Below are 14,847 nucleotides of genomic sequence, written 5' to 3' on the forward strand. Positions count from 1 at the left end.
TGCGCTTCCTTGACAGGCGCTACTTTCGTGCCGCTGTATGTAAAGGTGATCGTCGGCGCGCTGTCTCTTTGGCGTCTTACGAAAGTTCCCAGCCTAAGCAGGAAGGAAAAAACAGTTGGACAATTCACGCTGTGCTTCGGACAAAGATCTACTGCAAATGAAGTGCTGCCGTTTCAGGAAATGGGAAAGAGGCCAACTCACCTAACCATGGAACCCTGCGTGAGATCGTCCCAGTGTGTGGAGCCATCGGGCAACGTGTGCTTTTCGAAAAGCTGGAGATAGACTGTGTGCTCCATGATCGGGTTTTCCAGCTCGTACACGGAGTACCTGAAAAGTATAGAAATGGTCAGCACGATGCGAGAGGGTGAAGAAGAACTTTCTCTCGTATTATGTCATCACAGACGCGTAGAATTCGATGGAAGTTCATCAGAAAGGAAATTGATTCAAAGAGGCAGCGATACTGCCGCACCATTTACGTGCCGCACATCCGAACTCGAGTTATGCCCACGCCTTGCCTTTGGACTGAGACTTATAGCAGCTGGCTGGTGGGAAAGCTGAGCCAAAAGCGAACGAGTTCTTCGCGGAACAATAGCGAGAATACGAGATCACGAATGTGAGTTATCGCTAAGCTGTATAAATTCCACTCACGTATTTCAAATCCTTCGCGATAAGCTCAATTCCTTTTTTTCCCACCTTCTTCCTTTTTACTCTCGCATACTTCTCTCGATTTGCGGGCTCTGAATCACCATTGAATTCGCGGTAACGAGTACCCGAGTAAGATTGCTACTCACCACAAATCGCTGAACCTTAAACAGTGAGCGGACTCCTGATATTTGACGGGATTGACGCGGGCCGGATGATGGCGATCCATGCAGTCCTGGCCACCTCGTACCTGGACACCACCGGCTTGAAGTTGCCTCTTTTTCCTCCTCTTTGACCTGCCCTTCTTTGTCTGACGCTCGGTTTCCGCACGGGAAATTGAATTCCGATCAAGTTTTTTCGATGGACGATGGCTACCGATGTCTTTCGGCAATTGTTGATCTTCAACAATGTTGAGAAGGCTCCTCTTGAACGGCCACCACTTGGTTTTGGTCTTGCTGGGCTCAACGTTATCCGTGCTCTTCTCAACCTTCTTATTTTTCTTCCTTTTCTTTTTCTTTTTATCCTTCTTGTGCTTATGCCTCTTACTCTTTCTCTTCGTGACTATTTTACCGCCCGTCAAACGCTGTGTCCTGCGTTTCTCTTTAACGACTCCTTCTCCTCCGCCTCCGTTTGTCACCGAGGCCAGCTTCTCAGCGTTCATTTTGCTTACACCAGTCGCATACGTCACTGGCCTACGTGCACGACGATCTGAAGAGACAACCCAACGTTCGTTTCTCTTGAGCTCTGCCGGACTTTCTTTATCCAGCAGATTGCATACCCCACTGCCGCCCTTGTCGCAATGAAACAGTTCTTCACTTTCTTCCATGTCACGCAGGTCGTCTTTTCGCTTTTTACCAAGCGCTGTTTCATGTGATCCGTTTTTCACGAAATGGAGTCTATTCTTTCCATTATCCGACTTTACCTTTGAACTCAACGCCCGATCTTCACGTTCAAGACGATCCTTCAGCATCAAATTCAAAACAGCATTAGAATGAGCCTTCAGACTTTTCTCCACATCCTTCTCTCTGGGTTTTAACATCGCCGAGGAGTGATGATTGTTCAGGCTTGAAACGTCCATTCGATCGTTCTCGGGTCGATACACCTGAGGCGATAGTTCTGTGACAAGTTCATTGCCCCGCGATGCCTTTTTCTGTAACTCAATACCGTCCGCAAGATCCTTGGCAATACTTTTTTCCAAGCCAACGCTTCTATCCTCGTATTTATTGTCAAGCGCCGTTTGAGCGCGTGTAAAGATTTTCGATACAGGATCTGAGGTTTTCCGTTTTGCTGGAGGTAATTGCTCGCCGTAATGCCTAACGCCTTCCCCGATTTCCACGACCCTCTCGGTAGTTTTACGCTTTTCGAATTGGTCCGCTTCGCTGACTTCAACTTCCGTAGAATTTTCTGGTACCAGTAAAATGCTCTGAACTTGTACGAGGGTTTCGGGCACGGGCCGTTTATCAACCGCCAACGAGTCTTCGTTAGATCCCGGCAAGAGATTCTCCAACTTTTTAATAAAGCTCACCATCGCCATCAAGTTCTTCAGCTTGATGGCCTTCTTCTCGTCCTGCGGACTGCCGGCGCAATTCTCGCCCTCTTTTCCGTTGCAAACTGTAGTCATTGAGTCGCGAACCTCCCCAGGTAAGCGACGACCATTTTCACTTGGTGATGAAATTTTCACACCCTCTAACAAAATATCCCCAGATCCGTTTTTCCTACCAATCTCATCAGAGTGTTGCCAAGACGGCAGATGAAGATCATCGGTTGACAGTCGCTCCTTTCCTGGCACACCTTTGACGTTCATTCGAGTCGATTCAGCGTTTCCGGAGTCAACTGGTCCAGCTGAATCATTCAGGATTCTATCAGTGATGTTGCGCGGATCGTCAACCATGTAGACGGTCTCTTCTTTCTTAGCGAAGCAAGGCTCGGTTATTTTGGTGATATGTTTCGGTTCGGAGAAGGTCTTGTATGCTTTGCTCTGTTTCTTTTCGAACACTTCAGAGCGATCGTGAACGTCTTTCACCGGTTGCAAATTGTCGGAATCCGTCTTTGCCTTACCGTTGTATTTCATATTCCCATCGGTCTGATCCGCGTTGTTGATCTCTTTGAGCTCAGAGAATCCGCTGATGTTATTGGAGCGACCAATTTCTCCGTCTGTGTCACTGGGCCCTTTTGTTTTCAATAGAATCGCATCAGGCTCTTCATTTTGGTCGAAGAATTCAACGGGAATCAATTTAACCAATTTAATATCAGACAAACTGCTGTTGCCGCCGTCAACATCTTGGAGGGCTTTATCCAGCTGACTTGTATCGCGACTAAAATATTTATTAAGCTTTTCAGCTGCTCCAGTTTCACTCTCACGCGTAGCTCTCTGTTCCCTTAATCGTTGTCCGTGGCGCCGACGGAGATGATATTTTTTCGCTGCGAGTTGTGGGGGACGCAACTCGAGCTTGGCAAAATCAAAAACCGGTTCATCCACCGCTGCGTTTTTTGAGCTTTTCTCTAGATCGCTACTCGCATCTTCGCCACCATCGTTAAGTCGTTGTGAGGACTCGTTGGGATCGACAGGATCACGGTTGTCATTAATTGGCAATTTCTCGTATCGAGGATGAGCTCTGACGACAACGTTATAGAATGTTTTTCGAGGACTGACATCATCGTAAAATGCCTTCGACAGTTCCGGGTGCATTCCGTCGCTGATCACCTCTGGTACATCGCGCGAGACGGTGGTCTCTTTTTCACCAACGATAAAGTCCTGTTTCGGATGGAATGCCGTTCTCGCATTTGGCGAGACAACTGCGCCAGCTTCTCCGAAGAAGGTATCTTTCTTGTTGTCACTGTTCACCGCTATCCCGTATGGATACATCCTAGTCAAAGCTGATGACGGTGCAAACCAAGAATCATTTGCGTGTTTTTTGTTGCCATCTAACGTCATGTTATCCAAGCTCATTCCCTCGATGCTCAAAGACATCGGCTGATCGTCTAATCCGCCGTTGATGTGCAGCTTACCCGATACAGATATCTCGAAATCGCTTCCTAGTTTATCAAAAAACGAATTCAGACCAATCGGCGAGTTGGAAACCAAACTTGATTGCGTTTCGTAAGGAATGTCCTCGTCGTAATCGCCAGGCTCAGCTTTTTTTCGAGCTGAAGATTCAAGAGCGGAAATTTTATCAAAGCCCAACAAGTTCGCACCGGATTCCAAATTCTGATATGCATCATTCACTGCTTGTTCTTCGATGTATTCCGAAGATTCATCGTCGTCATCACCGTCGTCATCATTTCTACTTTGGTTTTTCTCCTCCTCATGAAAACCGGCCGATTCGTCTGTATCAACATGGGACTTTGTGTCTCGAAAGTCGCGATTCAAGTTGACATCAATTTTTGTGTCACTGTTATTATCGAGGAAGCGCTTTCTTAGACCAGATGTATTTACGATCTGCGCGTTCTGTTCGTCACTCAAGTCGCGTTCACTGTCATCAATATTATTAAGTCGACTGATCTTTTTCGCTATCATGTTAATGTACTTATCGGCATCAAAGAAGTGCAGCTTTTCCATTGCCGTTCTTTTATTACCTGATGGAATTTCCTCCACCTGTTTAACACTGCTTCTACTGATACGCTCATTGGCGTTATTATTCCTGTTGACTATTATCTTATCAACGAGTTCATCCCAGTTGGACTTCAGCTTATCCCTCTTATGCTTCTGGTAGGAGCTGTCCTGCAAGTAATCCAAGCTGGAATCGCCAGCCATGGGAGCGAAGTCCTTGTACTCCGATAGCAACTCATCATTCTCAACAATTTCCTCTTTCTCCCTCGACATTCCTTTCTCTTTGTTTTCTCTCAGCTGGTCCGCGAACATCAATCTTCTACCGCTGTGCCGGTTCGAACCACCACCGCCACCATTTTTTGTTTTCCTACGACGGACGTTAGCGTTCCTTCTCTGTCTGCCAACTTTATTTCCCTTCCCATACGGCCCGATGCTTCCCATATGATGACCCTTTTTCCCGCTAGTTTTACGCTTCATACGATCTAACTCACGATTCTGATCACCGACCAGCTGAGGTGAAGCGCTGGTGTCGTTCGATTTGTTTTTTTCAACCACGGATATTACCATCAGGTTGTCATTCGGCTGCATTCTGCTAAGCTTGTCCAGAATCTCCTTGTCGTCCAGCGTGTTCGCCGTGACATGTTGAGCCGGTGTTTCGAGCTCTGTAGAAGCCTCTCCGTTATTGTCCTGACGAATTTCCGAGGTGGTTGTTTCTTTCTGGGATAAATCGTTCCTCAGAGTTGTCTGCTGATCCTCTGGAGGCTTGCCATTATCGTCTTCTTCTATCAAGAGAATGCTCATCGTGGGAGAACTCTGAGGTGGAATCTGTTCTTTGCCGAAGATGCTTTCTGTCGTCGGAGACCATCTTCTCGTTGATTGTACCGAGAATATTCTCATCACCGTGGTTTCAACGCTTGGTCTCCAGTTCAGGTACTCCTTCAGTATGTCTTGGTGTTTTTTTAGCTTCAGAAGGTCCATTTTTCCCTGCCACACCATGTCCTCGCCGTTGCGACAAGGAGATTGTGCACCGTTCGAACCTTCTTCTCTTTCTGCCGGTCTCTTTTCACTAATATTTTCAGCCCTGGACTCTGATCCAGGACCTAAACTACCTTGACTCATGGCTGCTGAACCACGTTCTTTAGCGTATTCTTTCACCTCCCGCTTTCTGAGCGTTCCATGACGCGTTTTTACATTTCTGCGACGCTTTCGTTTCACTTGATCGTTCAGTTTTACGACCTTCCTGCCTAGACGATGTCCAGTCCTTTTTCCGGCATTTCTTTTTGATCGAGATTGATCAACGGATTGAGATTTTATGGCTTTGGGGTGAGCTTGAACATCATCAGAGTCCGAATCGTAATCGTAAAAAAATACTACACCGTGATTTACGTTTCTATCGTGATCATGTGAATTTTGTTTATCATTTTTGCCATCTATTTCTGCGTACATACTCGCTTTATCGTTAAGAGCATCCAGCTCACGTTGGATATTCTGATGCACAAATATTGGCTGTTCCATTACAGAGTCGAGGTGAAAATTTTTCGCCTCATTATTGGCTTTAGAACCAAGATGAGGTGCGTCATCATTCAGTGGTGGAGAGGCTGTAGTTGTGAATCTCGCAACGCCGCCTCGTCTCTCTTTGAGCTCGTTAATCATTGGATCGAGATTGGTGACGGTATTTTTGTTCGCGCGCTCTATTTTATTTGGATACTCAAACGTGGTATTTCCGAGTAATCGCGGCTTTGAATCATCGATTTTCGATTCCTGAACAGTTTTATGATTTTTCAAGAGTGACAGAATATCGGCCACACTCTTTGTATCCTCCTCGTCATCTTTCAATGACTTTACTTTAGACGCCTTGTGATCAGAATACGGAATCACATAATTCGTACCAAAATTATTGTCCGCTTTTTTTACGTTCGCTTCCAAGAGGTTCAGATTATCATCATCACTGCCCTGTACATCAATTTTCCGGGAGAGAGATTTGTCCAGGACCACGTCGCGTCGATCGGGTGCAAACGCAGTGACGTTCAGCTTTTTTAACAAAACTTTTTTAACGCCACCTGGAATCTCATAACTATTCAAAAATTCCCGAGGGTCTTGCGAAACCGAGTAAGCCTTGATCAAAATAATGCTAGCCTTTCCTGTTTTTCTTGAAGGTACAGATCCCTCGGGCTTCCCATGATGCCGTAAAATTTCACTGAAGCTTTTCGGCCCATACAAGTGCGGTGGTTTGACTGCTCCTGCATATGTTGTTGAGCTCTGGTCAGTGTCAGTGTCATATTCAATGTCGACGATAGTCAAATCGTTACCGGCCGTTGTGTACTCATTATCATTATTCGGCGTCGTAGGTTCGTAGACAGTCATCGCTGTTACTTTAGTTGTCGATTCGTGTTCTTGATTAACCTTAGTTCCCGTGAACGCAGTCGCCGCCTCATTGTTGCTTGTTAAACTCTTATCACCGTCTTCTTTATCAGTGCTTAGATCGCTGCTGTAGGTCGTTGCCATAACGTCAGTCCGCCCCTCGTCGCCAATGGTTGTCCTTCCACTGCATGCCTTTCGCACCTCTTCCAAGGCTTTTTTCAATTCTATGTTCTCTGCCTCTAGGACTGCTTTGTCATCCTCTTCACTCTTGGATACCTGTGTAAAGTCGGTGGCCCTTTCGCTCTGAGAGTCTTCGTACGTGAATTGTACATACGTCGTTGCGTCGAATTCAGTAACCGGTTCACTCTCCGAATCGATCGGCGATCTCTCGATGACCAAATGCTCACTATTCATCGCTCCGTCATTGAAATTTTCACTATCGAGTTTACTGGAGCTTTCTTCAATGCTCCCGACGCTTGTTGAAGACAGCGACGAAGAAGCCGACGTTGTGGATGAAGCTATTGTACCCTCATCAGGAATTATCGTGTCCTCTGCTTTTTGTGAAATCGTTGTGGTTGTTGTTGCCGCAGATGCACTTGTCGAACTCGAAGTTACTCTGACCGTTGTTGTATCTTCAGGTGAAAGCGAACCTTCCACGTTGTTGGATTTCCCATTTGAACCAAGGGATTCAACAGACTCTGTCTTAGAGGTTGAACTACTCGTTAGGTCGTGGGTCCCTCGAGTGGTAGCTATCGTTGACTCTTCGGGTGGTAGGGACTGTTCACCGTCTTTCTCGCTAGCGTCGAAGAGTGCCTTACTGCGACTATTGTGACACTTTTTTTGTAACTTGCCTACATGTGTGTTGTGCCAATGGTTTTTATTTGAAAATTTTGAGCTGGATATTAGCCGGCTGCTCTGATCGTGCACCTTGAAGCCAGCATCATTTTCCCTTCTCCCGGAATATCCTTGCTTCCGTAACCAGGAAGGCGACGCTCCGTGATCGTCTCTCATCATCATTTCTTTAACAATTTTATTTATGTCTGTCACCTTTGTTACGGTTTTTGCCATTCTGCGATTCGGAAGACTTGGGCTATTGGAAATCTGATGATCTTCCTCGCGGAGTCGAGGGACATTGTCGAACGTTCCCTGGGCTGTTACTGAACTACGTCGTGAGCCAAGCCGCCCACCTTCTGGGGATCCGATCTTTCTCGAATGGTTCCTGAACCTTCTTTTGTCACTTTGATGACCACCCTTCCCTGCTGACTCGGTACGATCCAACTTTTCAACGCCATTCCGAGCGGCGCCCAGCGGGAGTACATGGTCAGTAATTTTCGCCCCTGATTTCAACACGTCAACGTTGGGAATTTTGTTCAGCATCACGTCGAGATCTCTCGCCATAAAATCTTTGCCTGAATCACCCCGCTGGAGTAACGATTGTTTGGCATCGTTTTTCTTACCGTCCGAAGACTCGTTCAACGCCTCGCTTATCTCGGCAAATTCCTTCTCAATCTGTTGGTCGATTTTACTCTGTCTCTCGTCATTACTCTGATGAAATGGATCTTCGTACGAGATCGAACGAAACGATCTTCGTCGAGATGTAAGACGATCTCGCACCAAATTGTCTAATCGGTTGAATTTCTCGTACATGGACTCGTCCGCATTCTCTGATTTCATTACCGGCGAATGTAGTCTAGAACTATTTCCCACGTCAGATTTCACCCGTTCTCTCCGATTCTTCAGCGACTTTAAGCTTTCCTCTTCATTTTTCGCCGCTGCACTTTCGTCTAGGAATATCCGTTCTCGTTCACTCGCGTAATGAGGGTCGGCAATCACGGTGACAGATTGATCCTGATACCGATAATTCCCCTTCACCATATCTTCAGAGTGTGTCGTTATTTTTACAGAACCTGGCTTATCCGTGGAATTTTCGTACGTTGATTTTCTAAAAAAATTTTTCAATCGTCGAACATCACTTGGGACCTCGACATTTGACGAGAAAACATGACCACTGTGTTCACTGTCATGAGCTAGGATCGACTCTAAATTGGGACTTTGCAGACTCTCGAGGGTTCCATCCATCTCACTATTATCCAAGGCCACTCCTTCGCGGTACGACACCGCCTCGTTTTCAGCCGATTCGAACTCCTTCAGAGCCTTGTTCGCTATCTCACTCAAGGTATCCGGCGGCCACCCGAGCAACTCAGAATCCGAGTGATCTCCTGGATACACGTTCACGTCGACGTCAGATTTGAAGGGTTCTTCAAGCTGCGAATTTACGTAATGATTGTTGTGCATTTTCGCGTACTTTATTACCCAGTCGGCATACCGATCCCTCACGTCACTAGACTCGCCGTTTTTACGCTCTTGAGAAGTCTTCAAGCTCCGTGAATTTTTCGATACCGATGATTCAAAGGAGGAATCTTTTTTCCCGCTTGTATTGTCTTCGGACTGCGACGGTAGGTACAAATTATCATCGGCCAGTTCTTGCCGTAGAATAATCGGCCCTGTGTTATTACTATAGTTGGTGGATAGTGAATGATCAGTGATCGCTGTCGCATTTTCATTTCCAAAAACCGTACGAATTTTATGGGGCAATTTCACTCCTCGCGCATCATCACGCCCAGGCAATAAATTTGGAGATAAAGCCGATTGCGTGCCATTTTCCAGTGAATTATTTCTCTCGGGTTCTAATACCGCACTTTGCAGCTTACCCACGATTTCACCTCCGGGTAAGGTTTCTTCCTGGCTAAGTTGATTCCTCTTTCCTTCGCCCACTTCGCCACCTTCGACATCGGGCCTCCCATCGCCCAGCGTCAAGTTTGTATTCGGTGTCTCGCTAATCTGGGAAAACACTGGCACGTGATCTTCGACAGCTTTGACATCGCCTCGGGCGAGCTTTCGAAAGTCTCTGCACTTCGAAGGACGGTTCGTCCCCTTGGCCACCCTGTCATCGACCTTTACTCGCGATTCTTTTAGCCTCTCATATTCCTTCTCAAGTTCCACCAGCTCCGAATTAAAATCAGAATTTTGCTGCGTCGGAACTTGGCCTGCATATTTATCGTCCAGGGTTCTGTGATGCTGGAATTTCCCACGCCCAGTCTGCTTCAGTTCCTCAATAATATCGTCGTCAAGGGTCTCTCGATCATTCGATACCCCGTCACGGGCATCTGCCCTTAATCTCGCCCCAGGCGCGGCCCGGAGATTTTCCTGCTGCACGGTTTTCCCTTCAGCGAGATCAGCCCCAAGGGAGGATTCCGCGGGATCATTCACCTTCGAATAATCATCTTGAAACCGAATACCGTTTGTCTTATCCCCATCGAAAGACCGGATCACATAAGGTCGACCTTCCCGGAAATCGTGATCTTCCTCTGCGTTGTATCCGAGCTTTTGGTGCCTGTCGACGTCATCGTCTATTCCGTTCTGAAACTGCGACGACTTCAGGCTTCTTTCACGCTTAGAAAGCGACTGTCCAGTTCGCAAGCCATCCCTTAAATTCTCATCGGGCACTTTTACCATGCCTACAGAGAGTTCGGTCTGCCTTTCGGTCGGGTTTGGGATCATTCTTTGATAGGTACCCAAGGCGAGATGACTCGCTTTTGGAACGGGCTGACGAGCGGCGTTTACTTCAGGGTCGCAAGAGCAGCAGAAGCCCTAATAAAAATCAAGGAATAAGTTAAGTGATAGATGATCAGCGATGCGCCGTAGCAAACGTTCATGTGATAAATCATAAGATGTTATGACCAAAATCAACATGTACTTTATTACATGATTTACCTTGTAAAATCGAGAATAATATACGATATAAAAAAATTACGCAATAAATTGCAAAACCACGAATCGTCAAATAAATTACATCTAAAGTCATATAAAGTTGCCAACACGATTTTTGATCGAGTATATCTAATGGATATTTTTCTTGAATTTACAAGATAAATCATGTAATACATTAAATAACATTACATGATTTAAGATATGGTCATTTTTAATAGGGTGCAAATCATTTCGAATGGTACTAAATACGTACTTGACTATACGGCATGGGTTTTCCATCAAACATCATCTGGCCACAGGTGGGATTAACAAGGGAATCATCGCATCCCGTGTAATTTGACCATTTATTGTTTATAACCTCCTCCCTCGCCTCCCCGTTGACAATCTGCAAGCACATCAGATAAGCCGTTAGTAACGCAGATATCTTAAGGTAGCTTTCCCGTGTCGTCAGACGGTAGGAGCGAGATGATCGATAGCTGGTGAAACCCGTTTATGCTCCAAACCATGCGTCGGCAGGGCAGAACCCTTGGTTGAATCCGGGATAAAAGCTCACACTTTGAAACTTGAGACCGTAAAGCTGGAGCACTTGTTCCTGGCGAACCTTGAAGACGAATGGATTGAGCAGTCGGGCTTTCCGCATGGTCACAGGATCCAGGACGTGGTCAACGACGACGAACTCCTCCTGGGTTCTCGTCTGGGCGAAGCAGAGATCGAAGGAAGCTTAAGATTCCGGAAAACTCCAAAGTCATAGTTACCCAATTCAAACCTACCTTCCCAAGGTTGTTGAACTTCATCGTAACGATGAGCTTCCTGCGGCAGTTCCGCACCTCGGAATGATGTGCCGGTTCGTCCCTGTCGAAGCCGTGGAACTCCAGGATGTCCTGGCTGCGACCAGCAGTTATATTGTAGGCGCTTCCGGTCATGGGAACGTCGTGCCTGAGACGGATCGATTAGTCGTCTCGAAGATCTTAACGGCGAAGTCTAAGGAAGCGGTTATCGGTTCCTTCAAATAAGTACATACTCACATTTCCTCCTGTGACTTCGCGCACCTGACTAGGACAGCTCGTATTTCGATCGAGGGTTCCTGCCCGACCGGCGAACCCTCGTCAGGCGATCGACGCTCGTCCCAGGAACCGCGAGCCCACCTTCTGGGGCAGTTCGGGTTCCTGGAGGGGTGAGACTCGGGCGTGTATTCAAACTCCGAAACGTACGGTGTGACGAGGGCCATAGCCTTGTGATGAGGGCCGATTAAGACGGAGACCAACTGCGAGGGGTGATCTTGATGTGGTAATAGATAACGAGGAGGTGATTTAGGAAGGGGACACTCACCTGAAAGGTTATCCAAAGGATGGAGACACGGTGCCGGTCACCCTGTGACATATTAGGTCATCTGACAGGACATCGTGACCAGTCGCACGACTCATTTCAGCCGAGTCGCACACCTCGTAAAGCCTCCGGAACTTGCGGCCGATGATTTGTAAGGGTGTGCAAACTCATGCGTAAGCGAACGGTGAGATCACTGTAACGTATCGGCGGCTGTCAAACCAGTCAAGGATTCCAAAAAAAGACTCCCAGTCAGACGGTTTGATTACTGTACCGTTAAACGATCGATGAGCTTTAATCTGAAACCTCTCGAAAACTACCTCAGACTTACAGATCGGTAAAATATACGTTAATACAGTATTGCATTCACTTGAAACTTATTGTATATGTTAAGGTATAATTGGTGTATTAAGAATTCTCACTGACGCGACGTGACAACGAAAAATCGTCGACGGTACAGAGTCAACTGTTTTATTGATCCTCGTCGACTCCTCGTATCACGCAAATTGAGAAGGGCAAATTTAATTATACTCTCGTTGTTCTAAATTATAATTTCTGGATTAGTATCAAAGATTCTTACCACGGCAAATTGCAGTTGTGATTAGTATCGAATTTTCGTCTGATCAAAAATTATCACTGCAATTAGCATTTACGTTTCGCCGAGTGACAATTTTCAAATGTAATTAAAAGTCGTATCGAGCTACCTGAAAATCTTGAATTCAGTCAGAGACTTTATTTTCAGAGCTCATTATATATTATTCAAATATAATTAAAGCCTGTTTTTGAGCTAATTACAATTTCCGAACAGCATATACATATATATACGGGTGGATTCAAGTACGTACTGGTAGTACTCTAGTATATATATATATCAATACTTAAAGAATAAAGGTATTTATACATAATAATATGGGGATGTATGCTGACAGTTGAATGTTTATTCGTGTTAGCCTATGTTCGAATATGTATAACGAATAATATAATCCATACGGTGACTGAGTAACAGCTGCTGCACAATACCGTGTTAATTATTAAATTAGTAAATAAATTAATCGATATTTCTACCTATTTTATTAGTTGCCAAATTTAGTTACCTCCCAGGACTCGACGAGGCAACAATTTTATATAATATCATCCTTAGAACTATTGTATATAATTATAAGGTAAGTACAACGATTAATTAATTAATTTGCGTATGCATAAGAATATCACAGTTTGCGATTCTTGCGTCAACGAAATTTAATAAACGAATAAAATAAGAATGGTAAGAAAAAAAAAGAAAAAAAAAACCCAAAGACGTGAAAAATAAAAATATGCGTAGGCCTTTATTCTATGCAATCCTTTTCTTCGGCAGCTATTGTACTACGAATTCTTCTAAACAATATATCTGTATCTTCTACGTGCCAATAACCCTTCTCACCGATCGACGATAAACGAAGTCAAACAAAATTTACGAACCTCATTGTAATACCTATGTGCCAACTTTGGACTTGAGTAAAATTAAAGAGAAAACTAAGTAAAAAAAGAAAATACAGTGATCTACTGAATTCTTCAGCCGTCTAACCGGAGCTGTACAATACTCGCTAATTATGATAAATTACCACAGCGTACATACCTACCTAGATACACCCTTCGGGATCTACAAACCGGCCGTTAAAGCTACGTACAAGGTGAAACTTAACGGAGAACTTATTTTGGGTATAACGTTTTCATATCTATACATTATACAATAGACAACTCGTATCGTATGTAGTTCGTAATTTATTTCGTTTTTATATTCATCATTTACCTATATAGGTATTTAATATAATGTATAACGGATTTATATATGTATAATATTATCGTCGTCGTCGTCATAAACTCTTACATGTAATCTTATGTGTCTGTATCGTTAAACTTTGAAAAACACTAACAAGCATGGCGCTGCAGACGTATATCACATTCGTTAAATTGCTTTCGTGGTTTTATACATAATATGTGTGTGTGTGTGTGTGAGTGTGTGTGTAGGTATATCGATGAACACGGGGCGCACTAATGCGCACAGCGCAATTCGTCGTTTACGATTTTTCTTCGGAAAAAAATGACATAAAATAAAAAAAAGTAAACCAGGATAAATGAAAATTGAAACAAAAATTCGACCGTGTGATTCTACCCTACGGTACAGTATAGAATATCGTATATTTTTACCAAAGCTTTTCTGCACCTACGTCAGCCGAGGCCTCCGCGTTCTAAACTGCATCTAACGTCAATTATACCACCAATTCTCCGAGGCGATGAGAGAAAAGTAAGGGGGGTTTTAACAAAAAAATTTCATCACATCTCCTCGACATTTCTAAAACAGATGAAATTTATCGCGATCAGAATAAAACAGATATAACATTATTGCTATTAAACGTACCGATAATTTTATTCTTACAAGGAAGGTATCTCAGGTCGATCTGTACGATTGATTTCTTTTTTAATATGTTACAGTAGGGTAAAAACTAAGCGACACGTTATTTTTTTTTATCCGCCACTAAATATTTTAAGGGGATGAAACCTCCCTCCAATGTAAAGCATATCAACGGGCGATTCGGCATTTTTCTTTTCCTATTTTTTTTTATGAAGAGATGAAATTTTTCATTTCTTGTTATGAAAAAACTTTTCCAGTTGGATCGGTTAAAAAATATCATGTTCTTGTGGGTGACACTGCCAAATCATCCCTCATTTAATGGCGGATAAAAAAAATTGTCACTTAGTTTTAGTCTACTAAAACAAATTACAAAAGAAATCAAATCGGAAAGATTGACCTGGGATATAACTTCCTTGTTAGTCACACGTGATTTATTTATAATATTTATTTTATCCTGTCTTTACCAATATTTCTCTTCTTCTCTCGATGCGTGAAAGTATCTCTCTTCAAAAGCTGTAACGTGCGGTTTTCTCTTCTATAAAACTTCTATTTCGTTGGCTTCATCCCCTCTTCTCGTCCCGAACGTATTCGAAATACCCGCAAGCTCCAGCCTTACTGTTGGGCTGAGCTTGCAGCCGACGACTGCACCCGTAGTCATCCAACTCCGGAGATCACCAGGTGCTGCACTTTCGTTGAGGATTCATTTTAGATCCTGCGGGACATCGAAACGCCTCCGCGAACGCCTGAGAGTTCATCACAATGCCGTTCACTCTGAAAATCAATGTATGAAAAGAAGGAAACGATGACA

At 44.5% G+C, this 14,847-nt stretch overlaps 1 protein-coding gene across 5 annotated transcripts in view; it reads right to left on the reverse strand.

Annotated features, from left to right (window-relative positions):
• Nucleotides 1-12,565: 12,565 nt before the first annotated feature.
• Nucleotides 12,566-14,847, reverse strand: part of LOC124179797 (neprilysin-3-like) — a 50,434-nt gene continuing 48,152 nt past the window's right edge. For all 5 annotated transcript variants that reach the window (XM_046564553.1, XM_046564552.1, XM_046564554.1 and 2 more), the window contains 2 exons: nucleotides 14,504-14,810; nucleotides 12,566-13,979 (listed from right to left, as the gene is read on the reverse strand). In XM_046564553.1, the coding sequence (XP_046420509.1) occupies nucleotides 14,711-14,810 (100 nt within the window). In that variant the 3' untranslated portion in view covers nucleotides 12,566-13,979; nucleotides 14,504-14,710. The remainder of the gene's footprint in view (nucleotides 13,980-14,503; nucleotides 14,811-14,847) is intronic.

Source organism: Neodiprion fabricii, chromosome 4, assembly GCF_021155785.1.
Source record: "Neodiprion fabricii isolate iyNeoFabr1 chromosome 4, iyNeoFabr1.1, whole genome shotgun sequence".
NCBI lineage: Eukaryota > Metazoa > Arthropoda > Insecta > Hymenoptera > Diprionidae > Neodiprion > Neodiprion fabricii.